This window comes from Nicotiana tabacum, chromosome 23, assembly GCF_000715075.1.
Source record: "Nicotiana tabacum cultivar K326 chromosome 23, ASM71507v2, whole genome shotgun sequence".
In the NCBI taxonomy this organism is placed as follows: Eukaryota; Viridiplantae; Streptophyta; class Magnoliopsida; order Solanales; family Solanaceae; genus Nicotiana; species Nicotiana tabacum.
Window position 1 is genome coordinate 142,788,082 of NC_134102.1, and position 19,286 is coordinate 142,807,367.

The window sequence follows — 19,286 nt, forward strand, 5'->3', positions numbered from 1 at the left end:
AATATAATGTAGGTTTTTTAAGTTGTAATTTAAAACAATTGTGACAAGTATATATTTGATGTTCAAATAGTGACATTGCTATTTTCTGAGATAGCGGTAATACGAGAGATAAAATATAATAACATGATATGGTGAGATTCGTCGTAGCTAGTTCTGCGTCGCTTGAGACATACAATAACACATAGTGCAAGACTTCTTTCATTTTTAGGGTATATTTATGTATTTCATTCAGATGAGTTAAACAATTCATGTGAGCTAAAGAACATATTTAAATTAATATCAATAAATAGCTCTACTTTGCATAAATAAAGATAGATGTCCCTGACTCGGGATTAGCCCTTCCTCGTCTCTTTCCTACATTCTTGGCTCAGTCGTTGATCTTGTTGTCAACTAGAAAGAATATAAATAAAGGCGCATACATGGAAAAGGGCCTTCCCACTACTTCTTAATTTGGGGAGGGGGAGATTGACCCTTTTGATCTCATTCGTATTTCCAATTAGTTAGTAATCGTTTACCGTGAGTGAGTGCTACGAATAATTTAAGAGAAATTTTCAGAAATCACTATTGTTTAGTGATTATTAACTTCCTATAGCTATCATATACATAATTACTTCCTGTAGCTACTATTCAGTTGTTACGATAGTGTATTCGTTGTATTCGCGTTGCTGTATTCATGAATACAGCAGCAAAAAAGCCTAAAATTAGGGCAGCCCAGCTTTACTATTGCATTCATTAGATTCAATGTTTGTATTTAATGTATTCGCTATTTTATATACAATGTATTCAAATGTATTTGTATTAACAGTATTTTAGTTATTCCTAATACATGTTATTACTGCTGTATTCTGTATATTTCATTGGTTGTATTCACTATATTTCTATTTGTATTCATTGTATTTTACTATATTTTAAAATTAAATATACTCACTATTTATATTTTGTTCTATTTTAATATTTTTATTCAGTGTATTTCAATGTTTATATCATGTATTCATGTATACTGTTACAGTATGCATGAATAAATACATGCGTATTAAAAAATACATGGCGTTTTCCGGCCAAGCTAAGACTCCTTGTATCGCTTTCACTATCTCATCCATTACAATTTACAATGCTTTCAATTCAACCACTTTCTTCCTCTTTTCGCTCTTACTTACCGCACTAAGAATCCCTCTTTCTCTTCAATCTCTCCATCATCAAAGGTATCACCGCTTCCTTTTTTTGATTATAGGTTTACTTTCATGTTTCCGGTTTTGAGATTTTGAGGCTTTCTTTCATGCTTTGTTTCTCTTTTGTGTATCTATGATTCAGCCTATTTTGCTGGAAGAGAGGAGAAAGAGAGAGAGAAAAAAGAAAAATTCTGAGAGAGAATCGCGTGTTAATTAAAAGAAAGAGAGGAAAAATATAAATAACGTATTTCATGACTTATTTCACGCCTCAATGGTAATATATACCATAAATACTTATTTTGCTATAAAATATAAAAGGTAGGTATAGAAAATAATATTTTAAAATAATTTTGGTTATAATAAATAAGGTGTATATCTTTGCTATAGGAGGTAAAATTTCCATAATTTAATGACAGATTCACTATGAATTTTGTAGCTAAATTCAGTTTTTTGTAGTGTTTTTAAGTTTAAGTGCTACTGTGCACTCATATATTACCTACCCCTAGAGGAATCTCATACATTGTAAAGTGCAATCAAGTAGCAAAAACCTGGAGAAAGGATTATTACCCTTTTGTATAGCATGGCCCAACTTCTTTCCTTCTTCCCCTCTTTAATTATTCTTCCTTTAATTAAAATGTCAACCAAGTCAAGAACTCATGGCAGCTTTTGTTTCCCACATTTAAAAGCAGGTTGAGTCCCCCATTTTTGTGGCTATTGCAAACTCATTATACTGTCTTAATTTCGAAAAATAGTAAAAAGTTATTAATAAATATGTCTATACTAAGTTCGCATTTATCGTCACATGGTCATAGTAAATGCAGTAAAATTTCACATAAGAACAACTTGAATTACTACTTTTCAATTTTATAGCCCATATTTCAATTTACAACCAACTAGCCCAATAATAATAGGTTAAAATTAAACATTCAACTCCAAAAGGTTCTCGAAATTACTATTTAATTTTTAAAAAATATTGCTCAAGCTTTTAAGTTAATTTTCGAATCATTAACTGTGACTAAAATATTAGTTCAACAAATCAAATCCATCTGGGTGGTGAAAATTAAATTTTTGACAAGCTTAAATATGTGGGTTTAAATTTCGAATTTGATTTTGTGAGAAATTTGGAGTGAGTGTTATTTAGACTTGTTAGAAATAGTATAAGGAGGTTGTATATAAAATTTGAAATCATTTAATGGAAATTTGGACTGGTTTTGAACAAGAATTGTAACTAAAAATCGTGGAAGAAGTTCGTCTACAGACGCTTGTATAAAAGTATATAAGATGTGTTTATACTCTCTTATACACTATTATACAAGATTATACATAATTATACATAAAACTGACTTCGTCTTCTTCCTTGCGTTTTTTCTTAAATTTAACTCAAATCTTGCTCAAATCTACTCCAAATCACTTCAAATTTAAATTTTGAACTATCTTTTGATATTTTCGATCAATTAGAACAACACCCAATCTAAACAGCTAACAAACTCAAAAAATCTTATTTTCGAAAGCAAAACTTTGAATGACCTTCAATGGTGGACTTCTACTCTTAAATTTTCTTACATTGCAACCAGATGATACAGGGGGAGAAGTGGTAATGGCGGACGGTCCCTTAAAGCATATGTAGATGATGTGAGAAGAAGAGAGAGTGGAAGCAATGCTTGTGAGAATACAGATTTAACTCCATAGCTTTTAGAAGCAATGGTTGTAAGAAGACAAATTTTGAATTTGCTAGTACTTTCAAAATATGTACAATATGGACTAGGTCGGATAAAACTTAAAAACATGGGCAATTTTTTGTTATGGTGTGAAGTCACGTGTATTTTCTTGTAATTCTTTCGGTAAGAGTAATGATATTATCTCGCTATAAAAATTTGTTGCGCTATTATATTCAGTTTTAGTCTAATTGGCATAGTTATTTTGGCATGTGTGTGAAAAATACGTAAACTAACTGTAACTATTATAAATTGATACAAAAAGTGAACAATATCTAATTTTGATATGGTGTATATGTCTTCATCAATGAAGCAAAACTCAAACAGTAATAACAACATAGTCCAAAAGAAAACATTCGAACTTTTAGAAAATATCTTAGTATTATTTGGCCTAGAATGCTTATTACCACAGAGGCACAGAAGACATATAAAGGTACGAGAGTTATTTTGTCACCACAAATTAAATAATTTAGGAGAGTTTATGGTTTAAGGGGGATAATACTGAATTTAATTAATTTTCTTTTTACTAGGATTGAGTACGCACCAAAAGATGGAGTTGTCATATCCAACACAAATATCTAGTTTAATTGCAACAGAAGGAATAATATAGCACCGCCGTGGTGACATGGATGAGATTACCTTCAATGAAGAAACATATGATAGAAAACGTTTTCCTCTTTAATAAGCTATAAAAAAATTAAGTTGAATTAATTCGATCAGTAATCATAGAATATCACATGATTATAAATAAAATAGAAAAGGAATAACTTACAGTGACATTTCATACAGTTAGATTGTCGTTAATAATTGCCGTAAAACAAAAGGAAAGACAAATTGGACCAAATATATGGTCCTTATCCTAGGTTTAACATATATAGTCTACTAGGATTTTCTCAATTTTCTTGAGAGGTATGTCTCAACACACTATTTTGTTTCTTTAGAAATTTTGAATTCGCCTGTCATATATATATATATATATATATATATATATATATATATATATATATATATATATATATATATATATATATATATATATATATATATATATAAAATTCACTTTAGATATTCAGAAATTATAATGGAAGTATAAGAAGTTTGTTGTTTAATTTTCTCATATAAAAATGAATGCATTTTAAAAAGTCTAATTAAAGTTCACTTAATTTAACTCATGAAAAATAAAAGACGACAATCATTTCAAGATAAGTAGATCGTACCTATATCTTTATCTTTAAATTAACATAATCTTTGAATACAATGAAAACCATAAGAATTTTTTAACGTAATAAGCGGCGTATATATTAAAGTTATTTTTCATCACACATTTGCTATATGAATAATCAATAGAGGTATGATTGATGAAAATGGTTCCCTATGCATCTTTAATTTCAAAGTCAATATCAACTTCCTCATATCCATGCAAAATCAAACGCTACTAGTTCTCATAATCTTAATTACAGTCAGTTTTAGCTGTAAAGTACAATTAAAAACATAAGACGATCATTCTGGCTATCAGTTAGCACAACAGAAAAGTCTTCTGTTGGGTCCTATGCTTCCTAAAAAGATGAATATTCATTGCATTTTCAAATATTATGTTCTTGTTTAACCCTAATTTGGGACATCTACATCTTATTCAATATCATTAGAATCTTATCCTTCCATATATTGTAAAAGTAGATTATATTTTACGCACTTACAATGTAAATAACTTTCAAATGTATTATGAGCTTAATTAGTACAGTGGACCTACAATAATAGGTACGTAGTAACTCTTTACATCAAGTCTAATATGGTTAAAATAATGTAATTTTTTTATAAGACATGAGAAAATAAAGTAAGGAAAAGATGTTTTACCAACTCGTTAGACTTTTTTTTACCTTTTCTTTTTTTGACATAATGAATTTTTATTAGTTTTTTACCATGTGTTCAATATCTACATTGGGGTCTGACTAGGGGTCTGACTAGATTCAGATTCGCACCGAGAAATTTTATGTTAGGAGCTAAATGACTTTACACCCAAAACTCGAATACGAGACCTCTAATTAAGGACGAAAAAGTATATCGCTCCACCCCAATTCTTTTTGGTGCCTTCGTTTGAATTATCATGGAATTAGAAAAGACAAAGGAGCATAGAGAACTTTTGAGATGCCGTTGACTTAGGTATCAACGGTGATGATGAAGCGTGTGCTGTTTCAAGCAGACATAGAATCATAAGCTTTGTTACCTAAAGATGAAAGGTGGTGAATATTTTTGGTGTGCTAATTGCTAAAAGAGTAAAGATCCAAAGAGAGTAAATGGAAGGCAACTTTGCGTCTGCAATAATCAGTGTGTTGCGGGTCTTATTTTGATTCTCTTGTTTAGGCACCTACCCACCAAACTTTGGCTGGGGCTGTTAGTTAGGGTAACTTATCATTGCCATATGTAGAGTGACAAGCAAACAAGACAATTCAAAATGTTTTAGACCCTTCCTTTAATCAAATTAATCTTCTTAGTATAACTTTGATGTTTCAATATATATTACAACCGATGATTGTGGTGGAATAGATATAAAATCCATCCATCCTTAACTAGAGGTATCAGGTCAAGCCACTGGAAACGGAAAGAATCCTTTTAGGAAATCATTTTCCTTTAACGAGTCTTAAAGGGCAACCCGGTACACTAAGCTCTCGCTATACGTGGGGTCCGGGGAAGGAACGGACTACAAGGGTCTATTGTACGCAACCTTACCCTACATTTCTGCAAGAGACTGTTTCCACGGCTTGAACCAATGACATCCTTGTCACGTGACAACAACTTTAATGAACCTTTAATGAGCCTTACGCCACGTAAATCTGAATTAGTCGAGTCCAAATACAGATGTCAGGACTCCAATAAGAAATTAAGCATTTTAAATACGTTGTCCTTGGCTAGGTGATTTTGTGTAGGTTGGTCTTGACAAGTTAAATCACAAAAAAGTACCATTAGCCAATAAGATAATTAAAAAGTTGAGTTGGGTTTTCAAAAGGTAGATAAATTAGATTAGGGTGTGCTTAAAGTGTTTAAGTGCTTAGTGAGGAGTAGATTTTGTGGCTAAGTCAAGATTCTCAAACTATATTGATCAAGATGTTGCATTGGGGACCAATACAAAACAGTCCTTAAGTTTTGTGCACTAGAGTCTTCCCTTTGTATCATGACAAATAATATTAGATATTGTTCCCCTTTATTAGATTGTGAGCATTGGATACCCTAATACTACAAACTTTCTATTCTCTGTTCCTCTCTTTTTCCCTTGACGTAAGGGATTTTCCTCAACCTTAAAATAAAAAAAGTGGGGATCGAGTAGTAATGGATGCTTGTATGGAAAGTTCACTTGATAGGTAAATTACTTACTTAAATTTATCGGTAACCGTCATTCTTTATAACAATATTTTGCTATAACAATGAAATTATTTTGAAATCGATTTTTTATGTTATCTTATATTATATATTTCTATAATAATATTTTATTATAGTAACCAAAAAATATCGGAAAAATTAGTTTGATTGTAAATATATAAAAAGACTAGAAAAAGGGTTGACAACGCATCAAAAAGTAAAATGACTAATGGAATGATCGAGTACTCAAAGTGAAATTAGACAAAGACAAAGATTTCAGGTTTACTTCAGTAGGTTTTGACTGTGCACTACTTTTACTGAGGGGTAAAGAGTAAAAACAGGTTATCATCAATCCATCATCTGTTGCTACTTCCAAAATTGTTTGTTTTTCAGTGTCAATGACTTTCCTCTTTGCTTCTATATAGCAGCAGATAGTACTATAGCTAGGATATATCCATGCATACACTAGCTCTTGTTTCTTTTTTCACAATTGCGAGCTGTTCACCGAAAAAAAATTGGAATTAACTACGAATATCGTCGTTAATTTGTCGTTAAAACGCTTGTAGCTAACGAAATTTCTTGATAATCCGTTGTTAATCCGTCATTAAATGAGATTAGCGACGGATTTTTTTGTTTAGCTACAGAATTTGTCCGTCGCTAAAATTGTTTCTTCTTGCTTGATGAGCTAAGTATATATATTCGGTGTTTGACACTTCTTTTAAACGAAAATACACTTTAAATTATTTATGATATGTAGTTCAAGAGAACAAACTGAATAATCAAAACTATTTTGTAAGTTTATCATATTAATTCATACAAAACTTATTTTCAAGTATAATATCACTTAAAAGATACCAAGTAGTATTATATTACCTCATAATTAGTTACTGAAATAAAAGCAAGCAACCAGGTATATCATATTAAAATAGCTAATGTCGTAAAATTCTTTTATTCCATGTATATGTAAAATCCTACTTGAAATTACACCCTCTCAAGTTTTTTTTTGGTTACATTGAAAATATTTTATTTACCAAGTATCTCAATATGTATAAAGTGAGTCTTTTGGACTCACACCCTCTCAAGTTAGTACATAGTTTTTTCCTTTTACTTTATGCATTTGATATTAAAAAGGTAATGATCCAATTAATTTCAATTCGCATTACATATATAGGTTTCACTAAATGAGAAAGGCTTCTTATTACATGTTTCTTCATTTATAAGGGACGAACTCAAGGATTTTTGATTAAAAACAAAAGAAATGAGATTAAATTTGCTTAATTGAAAGGTGGAAGAAATAAAGAAAATAAAAAGATGTCCAGTAACATCCTTTGGCTCCTTGTTCTATGCTCAAGAAGGATTGCTCAGAACCTGATCACTACAAACCCCACACCCCTTGTTGTCATAACACTACCCTTCGCCTGTATTATTTGAACTTTCCACAAATATTATCGGGTGCGTATATTTTTAGAGAATCGGATACGAATGTGATAATATTTTAAAGATATCGCACGATATAACTCTTTACATCCTAATACAATCTCAGCTAATTAGGACCTTTATTATACTTTTTAATGCAAGAATAACATTCAACATCTAATATATATATATATATATATATATATATATATATATATATATATAATTTAAGCATCAATATATAAATTGATTTTCCAAAAAAGAGGTTCGGACATTTCGTTTCTGTATAGGTCCTACTTTCACTCTGATATTTTTCTCTTTCAAGTAATTATGCAAAAGGAGCCATTTTAGATTTTAAAATGAGTAACTTGATATTAAAGGAAAAGGAGAGAAGAGGAATAATGATAACAATAGAGAGTATAGACCGTATAGCGTTTTTGAAAAAGCTCCTGAACTAGCTAGGAAATTATGTACACTTCTTTAGTTGACTATAACACCACTATATATCATTCAAACGAGAGCTAGTCAAAACTTTTTATGACCTACTTTTAGTTTTAATTTTTGTTGTCCCTCTAGAAATACGTAAAATCAATTAGCTAATAAATTTGCGATAAGTTAATGTGTATGCATTTCTATGATTACATTAAAGGGGACTTTAATTAAAATCAACATTTATTTCTGATGGACGCAAAGAATCAGTGTCTTTATATTCGACAATTATGTTACATTATCAAAGATGATTTTAATTGGTTTGCGCAGAAGATAAGTATATCAATGCAATTTATGATTCATAACTAAAAAATCTACTATTAAACACATTCATGCATTAGCACCATAGAACTTTTTCTCAAGAGCTCTCAAACCAGCTTATATTTGCTCTAGAACTTTACTACAGCAAAATACATAACGAAGATTCATGACTTTACCAAAAAGATAGAAGAGAATTTAATTTAATCCATAAACTATAAAAATTAATGTTAAATGCATTGGGCGAAGCAGGAATTTTTTCAATGATATTCAAACTGGAAAGAAATAAATACAAAAATTCTCGACAAAGGGTGTTAACTAAATATTATGTACATCTAAAATTTAATATTTTACTTATATACACGATATAATTTTTCAGTGAAAGATGTTCAATTGACAATCCTTCTAACAATGTAGCTTCGCCCCACTTAAACAATGGCTCATAAAAAAGATCCTAAAAATTGTTGATATTACCTATAGCAACAATACTTTGTTTACTGTCGATTTATATAGAGTTAAATTATTTATATCTGGTGCAAGTAGATTATTTTTTTAGCTCCCAAGTAACAACCTGAAATCTTGTCATAGAAAAGGAAAAAACAAAAAAGATCTTCATAGATCTTATAGCAAGACATCGGAAAAGAAACTATCAAAATTAATGAAATGATAAATATTTCTTTATTCTTAATTTTAGTTTTAGGTTCGAGCACAGAACATAAAATCACTTTTGATAAGGAATGTTTTGCCCCCAAAATAAAATTTTCTAACTAGAATGCAAATTACTTTAGCATTAAAGCAAGGTATGGAATATCAGTGAAAAACAAAGAAAAAGACAGGAAATGAACGTAACATAAATTAAGTAGGCGTTTGGACATGAATTTCAATTTTTTTTTTTTTTTCAAATTTAGAATTTCACTAAAATTTGAATTGAAGATGAAGTTGTGTTTGGTTATAATTTTTGCAACATATTTGGATGTCTTTTTTTCAACATATTTTGCAACTAAACACTAGCAACCTTCCCATTTTCAATTGAAAAACTGGTTCAAATTTGAAAATACATTTTCAATTAAGATTGAAAAAATTGTACGTAAGATTTTGATAACCAAATATTATTTTCAAAAAAAAATTTGAAAAAAAGGAAAATTTCGCATGTCCAAACGGGCTCTAAGTGGGCGTTTGGACATAAGAATTGTAAAATTACAAAATAGGGGAAATTTTTTTTTAAGTGAAAATGGTATTTGAAATTTAGAGTTGTATTTGGACATGAATATAATTTTGGGTTGTTTTTGAAGTTTTGTGGGTGATTTAAGTGAAAATTTTGAAAAATAAATTTTTGGAGTTTTTTAAATTTTCGAAAATTTTTAAAATGCATCTTCAAGTGAAAATTAAAAATTTCATGAACAAACGTTGATTTCGAAAAAAAGGTAAAAATTTTTTGAGGAAAAAAGAAAAAATTTCTTATGTCTAAACGGACTCTAAATGTATAGCAATAAAAAGGAAAATTTCAGTTCCTTTATAGTTTGTAGCTCCAACTTGTTTCTAATTTGGTCTTTACTCTCCTTTTTTGCATAGACAATATCAACCCCCTACCCCCACCACTACCCCCCAAAATCCATCTTCTTCTCTCTCTCTTCTCTCCAATCTCTAATTTTTATTATTTAAACATATATATACTATAAGAAAGACCCCATCAGTATATTTGTGATAAGTCTCACAAAAATTCTTCTCCAAGCTGAAAACTTTATTGCAGTGTTACCATTTTTATCTTTTTCTTGTTTGCTTCAGACTAGTCATTAAAATCACTTGTTTTCCACTTTAGACTTTTTTTTGTTTTTTTGCTAGTGAATGAAGTTTCTGCTTGAGATCAGTTTGATATTTTAGCTGTTTAAACAGTGAATACACAAAAAAGACTTGCTTTTTGCTGGCAAAGTTGCATTCTTGGGTTATTTTCAAGAAGTAAAAATGTGTGAAGGGAAGTTTGATTCTATGGCAAAAGAGACACTCAAAATCCTTTGTAGAAGCCATGGCTGGTCTTATGGAGTTTTTTGGGGTTTTGATCACAGAAATTCTTTGTAAGCTTTTCAACTCCTCTCTCTCTCTCTCTCATGCTCACCATTTTATTTTCTCTTTTTCTTTATTTTTTCTGTAGTTTTTAAACTACTGAAATAAAGATCTTTTTTTTTTTCTCTTTTTACTCTAAAGGGCTTACTTTTCTTTCAAAGGAGATTTTTTTTTTTATTATTTTGGGCTGAGAATTTTGATTTTAGTACCTTGTTTCATATGTTTTACAAATACTACAATAAGATGCTTTTGGTAAGTTAAAGTTGTGGAATAATAGTCCTTTTTAAAATGATAAGTGATAATTTCTAGTCTTTAATTTCTCTAAATCGAAAATTACATGAATGTCTTGGATCATTAGATTTATTTGATTGGTCTTTTAATTAAAAGATATTTCTAGTTCAGTCTCTTCTGCCAAATTCAAATTGGTTTTATGATTTTCTTAACATATTTAATGAAATTACAGCATTAGATTTTTGGAGAAAAGCTAATTTTTTTTTGTTACTGAAAGTTCATTTTTATATGTTAATTGGAAAAAAGAAAAGATTTCTGAAGGCAAAAAGAGTTTGCTTTCATTTGGAAAAGTTTTTTTTTTTTTGAGAAATATTTTTTGGTGCACTGAAATCTTCTGCATGTCAGATTATTAACGTTACAAGATGCATACTATGAGGAACAAATGGCAGCTGTGATTGATGAAATGCTTTTGCAAGTCCATATTGTTGGAGCAGGGTATGCTGCAAAATTATATCTTTCTTCAGAAAATTCAGTTAAATTTTAATGGCTAAAAGTTACAAGTTTTCACAACCATAATTTTGATGATATGACTTTTTTACAGGATAATTGGCCAAGCAGCATTTACTAAGAAACACAAATGGATGCTTTCTGATGCTAATCATGAAAAGCAGATCTCCATTGGATCATCTAATAATTCCAATTTATTCCAGGTAATTATAATTTGTTTTCTTGCTTTCAAAAGCAGACTGGTTTGACTTTTCTTTTTGTGAAAGTTGTTGGTTAAATAACAAATTTTACTGATTTTAAAACTGGCAATTGTAACTTCATTTTGTAGGATGATGCTGAATTTGAGCAGCAATTTTCCACTGGGATCAAGGTACTCTTTTTTGCTTATTAGTTTGCCTGATTCACTTCCAGCACTTGGAAATGTTGGTTTACTCTAATAACAAATTGTTCTTGTTATTTTGCAGACAATTGCTGTAATCTCAGTTGAACCACTGGGCGTTCTGCAATTTGGTTCTACTACTAAGGTTAGCACTAAGTAATTTCTTATTCAACAATCCGAGCATATTGCACAATCAACTTGTTCAGCTTAAAATCCTCTTTCTCTCATTAATTCATTAGTCATTGTGAAAGGGAAAGGAATTAGAAAATTACAATATATTGGTGTAGGCAATTACTTCTTTGATTAGTGAAAGAAGGTTTGCTCAATGATCTATGCAAATTTAATTCATTTTTCATTCTCATTTTCGATCAAATTTTGAAACCTCAACCTGTATATTCTTAAGTTGTATATATGTCTACTTAATTATTTATGTTTTCTGCAGCTTCCAGAGAGGACATGTTTTGTGGATCAATCTAGAAAACTTTTCCAGGGGATAGAAGTCAAAGCAGGAAATTTTCCATCACAACATTCACCTTCTTGTTCAGTTTGGGAGAATCTGCATTTTGTGAATTCCAATGCTTTGCCAACTGCAAACAATGAAAGTTTTATGAAGGAATCTTGTTTATTAGAAGATCTCATAGCGGACGATCAGATAATGACATCTGATGCAGCTACATCATCTTTGAGTGAAAACCAGTTTCAAAGAGTTCAGTTCAATTCCTGCAGCGGCCAATTTGACACTCAATTACAGCAATCGACATTCCAGTCTGCTGGTGTCTTTACCGGCTTCCAGGATTCCTGTCTGACTTCAACCTGGGAAGATCTCACATCAGATATGAGCATACAAGATTTCGATTATGTCCTTTCCACGGAGCCAAACCATTTTGGATATGGGGCAGATGCAACTCAAAACTTTCATGAGAGCACAGCATTCAGTTCCTCAGGTGGAGTCGAAGTATTTGCTAATGGGGTTAAGACCACCGAGCAGTATTGCACACCGTTGATCAACCAGAGGAATGATGGAGCAGTTGGTACTATCAATGACACCCTATTCGATATGATGGGAATTATCTCAGCGTCTGCCAATCTAAACGAGCAGTGTAATTTTAATGTAGACTGTGATGCTTCTGTTTCAATACAGAGTTCCATCACCAATGCCTTTAACCATGTTGAGAAAGGAAACTGTTCAAACATGTCTCCCTTTGGGAAAATGACTGGTTTGAACCCAGATGTTAGTGGTCATTACCCGGACTTTAGCACTTCCAACTGTGGATGGAACTCTGGTCAAGCTAATGAACTCAGATCTAGGCCGGATAACAGGTTATTCTCAAAACTGGGAATAGACCAGCTTCTTGATGACGCCTTGAACGGATCTTGTTCATTTGCTGGATCTGTTTCCGATGATCAGTTGTCAGTAACAAATAAAAGAAGAAGAATTGGAAGTTCTTCAGGATGCAATTATCTGGCAATGCCTCCTAATTTTTCTAGCTTTGATAAGATTACAAAGTTGGACAGCAACCTTGAGGCGAAGAGTGAGGCCATCACGAAATTGGATGCAAGTACATTGATTGGAGACAGATGCAGCATCAACGCTTGCAATACCATTTTACCAGTTAAAGGCAATCAAAAATCCTCAAAGCCTACTAAGAAGAAGGCTAAACCAGGGACTCGGCCTATTCCTAAAGATCGGCAGCTGATCTATGAACGTCTTTCAGAGTTGCGAGAGCTTATTCCCAATGGCGAGAAGGTGTTGTCTCTAAACTCTATGTTTTGCTTAAAGAACTAACAGAAATAAATTAACATTGGAAATGTTTCTTTGACAGATGAGCATTGATCGCTTATTACACAGAACTATAAAGCACTTGCTTTTCTTGCAAGGTGTTACTAAACATGCTGAAGGACTCAAAAGGACTGAAGATTTGAAGGTAATAATCAATCACTTTGATTTATTTGAGCAGGTAAAAAGATAAACATTATTTTCACTGCCAATTAACATGCGTATTTTCAACCAGCAGGATGCTAAAATTCGGTTAGAGATGTCCAAGACTAATGGCAATGGAGTTACATGGGCATGTGAAATTGGCGATCAAACAATGGTTTGTCCGCTGATAGTTGAGGACCTTAGTACCCCTGGTCAAATGCTCATAGAAGTAAGTAATCGTTTCTTTATCACCTATCATACCTACAATTATTTCGATGAGTCTTGATTAAACCTTTATCTTAAGTAAATGATTAACATTGGATTATGTGTGCTCTTTTACTCAGATACTCTGCAATGAACAAGGTTTCTTTCTGGAGATGGTAGATATAATTCGAGGCTTTGGCTTGAACATATTGAAGGGAGTGATGGAATCTCGCGAGACAAAGATGTGGGCACATTTTGTTGTTGAGGCTGAGGTAAACGCTAAACTGGAAAACAGCAGCAGCAAATAAAACCACTTTGCTTCTCCTTTGATCTGTTTTCATCTATTTAACGTTACAATTTTCTTGCAGGCAAACAGGCTAGTAACAAGACACGAGATTTTTTCATCCCTTGTTCAGCTGTTACACTTGACGAATACAAGTGAAGTCGGTCTGAACAATCAGCTTCAGAATATAACTGGTGGAACGACTGCTCTAAAAAACGATTGCCCAAAATCTGCTCTGCCCATATCTAGCAGCTTACCTGAAACAATTCGATGTGTAATATAGCGAACATTGAACTTACTATAGGATCTGTTTGTGGTAACATAGAATATGCAGAGGAGCATATATTGAGAAGAAGGTGTTTCAAAAGTTTTTCCCTTTTCAAGATTGCTCCTTCTTTTACACCTTAGGATTATCTTCTTTTTCTCTCTTAGTAGAGTTTGATAGTATAACTTTAAGCTGACTGACTAGCTAGGTAGTTCCAGGTTACTTTTGATTGTTCTTTTTTGCAATTTCTGTTGTTTCTTCTGTAATTCTGAAACATGGATTACTAAGAAGAAATTACATTAGTCTTGCTTGACATATATTAACATCCTTCATGATCTTTGTTTTACCTTTTCCTACCTTTCTGGTGAAAACCTGTTTTTTTCATTTCATAGCAGGCTAAAATTTGTATTCCCCCCCCCTCCCCCCCCTCAAAAAAAAAAAAAAAACTAAATTCACTCTGTGCAGACCTAAAATAAATATATAAAAGATGACTCCTCTGTACCAAGTTAAAGCTCTCACATGAGTTTAGTTTCATAGCCACATATTATCTACCGAGTTTCGAACCGTGTGGCATTGGCCGTCGGATATTTGCAGTTTATAAAAGAAAATAGTGCATGGTTATATTCCATTAATGAAAAAAGTGACACATGAATCCTCTAATAGCTACTACCATTTTAGTACTGATGGTGGAAAAGGACAGGTGTAATATGGTTGAAACTTACTTGAAGAAAGGCCAAAAGTAGAACTTTGACACTTCGTTAGTGTGTAGAATTAGTTGATCATTTAGACAGAAATTGACAATGGAGTAAGCAGCAATCAAACTTTTGATAACCGAAGTATTTTCTCAAATAAGTGCAATAATAGTGGAGATAAGTGCTGTCACAGTTCAAATTAAAGCAGAAAAAACCAACTGAAACCTGATTTATAAAGCTATATAAAGTTAGTAACCAAACATAGATGGGTCCATTCATGGCCTAATGTTTTCCCAACTTTGGTAGAACCCCAGTACCGAAAGGGTTTTAGATTCACTATAGTCTATTCTATAACGTAAATAATATCTTGATCACAATATTATCGATCCAATTTACGTGCACCTCGACTATTTCATCGTGTACATTCATGTAACTCTTCCTATCAAGATTTAGGCAAATGGAAAGAACTCACCGAATATTTTATTTTTTTTCTATTGAGATTTGGACCCTGATCTCTCATGGTTTTAATGATCATTTCGTTGATGGATAGGCCACACCGTTAGATGCTATAATGTAAATAAATCCTCTATTCCTCTCAATTTGGGGAAAAACGAATTAATTAAAAATCCCAAGCTCAAATCATAATATACCACCATAAAACATTAAAACTAAGATAGCAGAAAAAGACTATAAACAAACTTAAAAAGCATAGTTTTAAGTGACTTTGCTAGATAAGCTAATCGTCAGAAACTGATAGCTAGAGGATTCTGATGAAAGAAGCACTAATCTGAAAGGATTACTATAACTGGAAAGCTAATATAAACAACAAGATGACCTAAACCATACTTTAAAGTAAGGATTAGTTAGTGACCACCAGCTGTTTAAGCCAAACTGTGATGGAATTTTGGTTATCTTTAGACCTACTATCTTGAGAGAATTTTATTATTTATAAACTCACTGCTTTATAAAATGAACGGATATTTGATACTTAGCTTATTCATGTACAAGAAATAAGAGGGAAATAGAGAAATGCAACGACTGAGTCATGACCTACTCAAATAGTATTTGAAAATCTTGAAAAGAAAATGGATTTCTTAAAAAATTAATTATCTGACCAAAGTTTTACATCAGCATCATCTTTATATACATGCATTAATATATAGCTAAGGTCAATTCTTAGTAGTGCATGGCATTAAGCTCCTAAAGAAGTACTAACATTCACAATATTCTGTAGCTGTGTAAACTTGTTATTTTTGTTCATCTACTTCATTTTCTCTGCTATATTACATTAACATGAATGCCATTAATGCTGCTGCTGTGGCAGCAGAGTGGAGTATTAGGATGGCTGATGGCTCGTTCGCGATTTTGGCACCAGAATCAAGCCTTGTCACAAGAATAAGTCTTTCGATTAAAAGCTTCTTTAAAAATTTAATCTTGGTATTCTGTAGATTCTTGGAAAAATCATGGAACATAGGAATGAATGAGCCTAGAAAAGTGATTCACTGTATCAAAGTTGGAATAGCTCTAAGCGTTGTATCGTTGTTTTATTATATGAAACCTTTGTATGAAGGTGTTGGAGGAACTGCAATGTGGGCAGTTCTGACTGTTGTGGTGGTTTTTGAGTACACTGTAGGTAGGTATTCATCAATTCTAAACATATTTTACTAGCTTCATTTTACTCTTTTGTGTACAGTGAAAATGAAAAGGCTAAATGTTTCAAGAAAATTGCAGGTGCAACGCTTTACAAATGCTTAAACAGAGCTACTGGAACTTTTCTTGCTGGATTTCTTGCAATAGGAATCCACTGGATTGCCAATCAATCAGGCAAAAGATTTGAGCCTATAATTATGGGAACTTCCATTTTCATATTAGGTGAGTGATCTTTGTAAATAAACATTACTTTTTGCATATGTGATATGGATTATCTGTTCTCATTTTTTTTTTCCTTCACTCAATTAGGCTCAGCAGCAACCTTCTCAAGATTCATTCCTGCAGTGAAAGCGCGATTTGATTATGGCGCTATGATATTCATCTTGACTTTCACTTTGGTTTCAATATCTGGATATCGAGTTAAGAACTTATTGACCATGGCTCACGAGAGAGTATCAACGATCATAATCGGAGCTTCTTTGTGTGTTATTACAAGCATTCTCATATATCCAATTTGGGCTGGTGAAGAGCTCCATAAACTTGTCATTAGTAATTTGGAAAAGCAAGCAGATTCCTTAGAATGTATGTGTTTTGCCTAAACTTTTGATATAGTTTCTGAAATTTCATTATATATATTGTCTTAAATTTGGTCCTCAAATGTCATTTTAGGTTGTGTAGCTGAGTATTTTAGTGACAGTGAAGACACAACAACAAATACTAAGAAAATGCTAGCTTTCAAGTGTGTGCTGAATGCTAAGGCCTCAGAAGAAACAATGGTAAGTTTCTGTCAACATCAACATAAAAAACCTTGACAACTTTCAGGGATTAAACCAAACTTAGTACTACTAGTACTATATATATATATCTTTTACTGATAAAAGGGAATCCCCGGTGCGCTAAGCTCTCGTTATGCATGGAGTCCGAGGAAGGGCCGGACCACAAGGGTCTATTATACGCAGACTTACCTTGCATTTCTGCAGAGGCTGTTTCTACGGCTCGAACCCGGAACCTCCTGATCCCATGACAGCAACTTTACCAGTTATGCTAAGGCTCCCCTTCACATCTTTTACTGCTATAACATGGAATTATTTTCTAGGCCAACTTTGCTAGATGGGAACCAGCTCATGGCAATTTTAACTTTCAACATCCATGGAAATATTATATTAAGATCAGTGCATCGATGCGAAGTTGTGCCTGTTGCATTGAGGCACTAACTAGCTGCGTCAATCAAAAAAATCAGGTTCATAATCTGAATTCTTAAATCCATTAGTCATGTAATCCCTTTTTTCTAAAATTTTCTAAAAGGCGAAAATCTTTATTGTGTTATAGGCATCTGAGTTCCTGAGGAAGCAGCTTACTAATACTTGCCAACGAGTAAGTTCAAGTACAGCTGAGATATTGAGAGAGTTAGCAATGAACATGAAAACTATGAGAAAATCCTCCAGAATTGATATTTTAGTACAAGAAAAGAATAGCACGATTCAAGAGTTGGAAACTCAGCTGAAACAAGCTTCAGGTTTACTCATTGTGCCAAAGGGGGCTAAGAATGAGAAGGATGAAGAAAAACCAGTTGTGAGAACTAGTAATGTTATACCAATGGTGGAAATTATACCAGCTGCAACATTTGCTTCTTTAGTTATTGAAATCGCTACGAGGATTGAAGGAGTTGTTGATGCAGTTGAAGAATTATCCAAAATGGCCAAATTCAAAATTGAAGATGCTGAGAAGATGAAACAAAGCAAATCAGTCATCAAAATCATAAACTAGTAGTCCTAATAGATAAACTTTACTCACAATTTCATGTGTCTGAGTATTTTCAGGTGACCAAATGCTCATGTTGTACTACCCATCCCACTCTTAACATTTCACTGTGCATGAAACAATACGCGGCTAGTACGAAATGTTTATTTGATGCATTGTATATTAATACCATTCTCGGTTTGGAGTTTAAAACCTTATAAGCTTCCACTATTCTTTAAATAACAACAACAACACCAGTTTAATCCCATAAATGGGGTATGGGGAGGGTAGTGTGTACGCAGACCTTACCCCTACCTTATAAAGATAGAGAGGTTATTTCCGATAGACTCTCGGCTCAAGAAACAGTATAGATAAGATAAAGCAGTCAAGTAGTAAACAAAGGTGACAACATGAATACATTATCGTGACAGGCGTGAATGACACAACAACAACATACACAACATGTAATAATAAAGCACCAAGACTAAGATAATACAAAATTAATCTTAGTATTACTGGTAGGCCTAGGAGGAACACACTACTAACTATCAACCTACAACCCTAATCCTCGACTTTCACACCTTTCAATCATGAGTCATATCATCGGTAAGCTGAAGCAATGACATGTTCTGCCTAATAACCTCTCCCCAATACTTCTTAGACCTTCCCCGTCCCCTCCGCAGACCCGCCATGGACAACCCCTCACACTTCCTGAGCAGTGCATCTATGTCTCTCCTCTTCACATGCCCGAACCATTTCAACCTAGATTCCCGCAACTTGTCATCCATAGATGTCACTCCTACCTCACCCCTAATAACTTCATTCCTAATCTTGTCCTTCGTGGTATGCCCACACATCCATCTCAACATCTTTATTTCAGCTACTTTCATCTTCTAGACATGAGACTTCTTGATATGCCACCACTCAGCCTCATACAACATAACTGGTCTAA

General features: G+C 32.6%; 1 protein-coding gene across 2 annotated transcripts; it reads left to right on the top strand.

Annotated features, from left to right (window-relative positions):
* Positions 1-9,922: 9,922 nt before the first annotated feature.
* LOC107764268 (transcription factor bHLH157-like) lies at positions 9,923-14,623 on the top strand. Of its 2 annotated transcripts, none has more exons than XM_016582824.2 (10): positions 9,923-10,473; positions 11,099-11,188; positions 11,295-11,403; positions 11,529-11,570; positions 11,665-11,724; positions 12,022-13,326; positions 13,403-13,504; positions 13,595-13,729; positions 13,845-13,976; positions 14,073-14,623. In XM_016582824.2, exons 1-10 carry the CDS (start codon positions 10,364-10,366, stop codon positions 14,268-14,270), a joined length of 2,283 nt encoding a protein of 760 aa, XP_016438310.1. In that variant the 5' UTR covers positions 9,923-10,363; the 3' UTR covers positions 14,271-14,623. The 2 variants fall into 2 exon arrangements, with proteins under 2 accessions (XP_016438310.1, XP_016438309.1); XM_016582823.2 differs by having other exon boundaries at positions 10,103-10,473; positions 13,592-13,729.
* Positions 14,624-19,286: the final 4,663 nt, after the last annotated feature.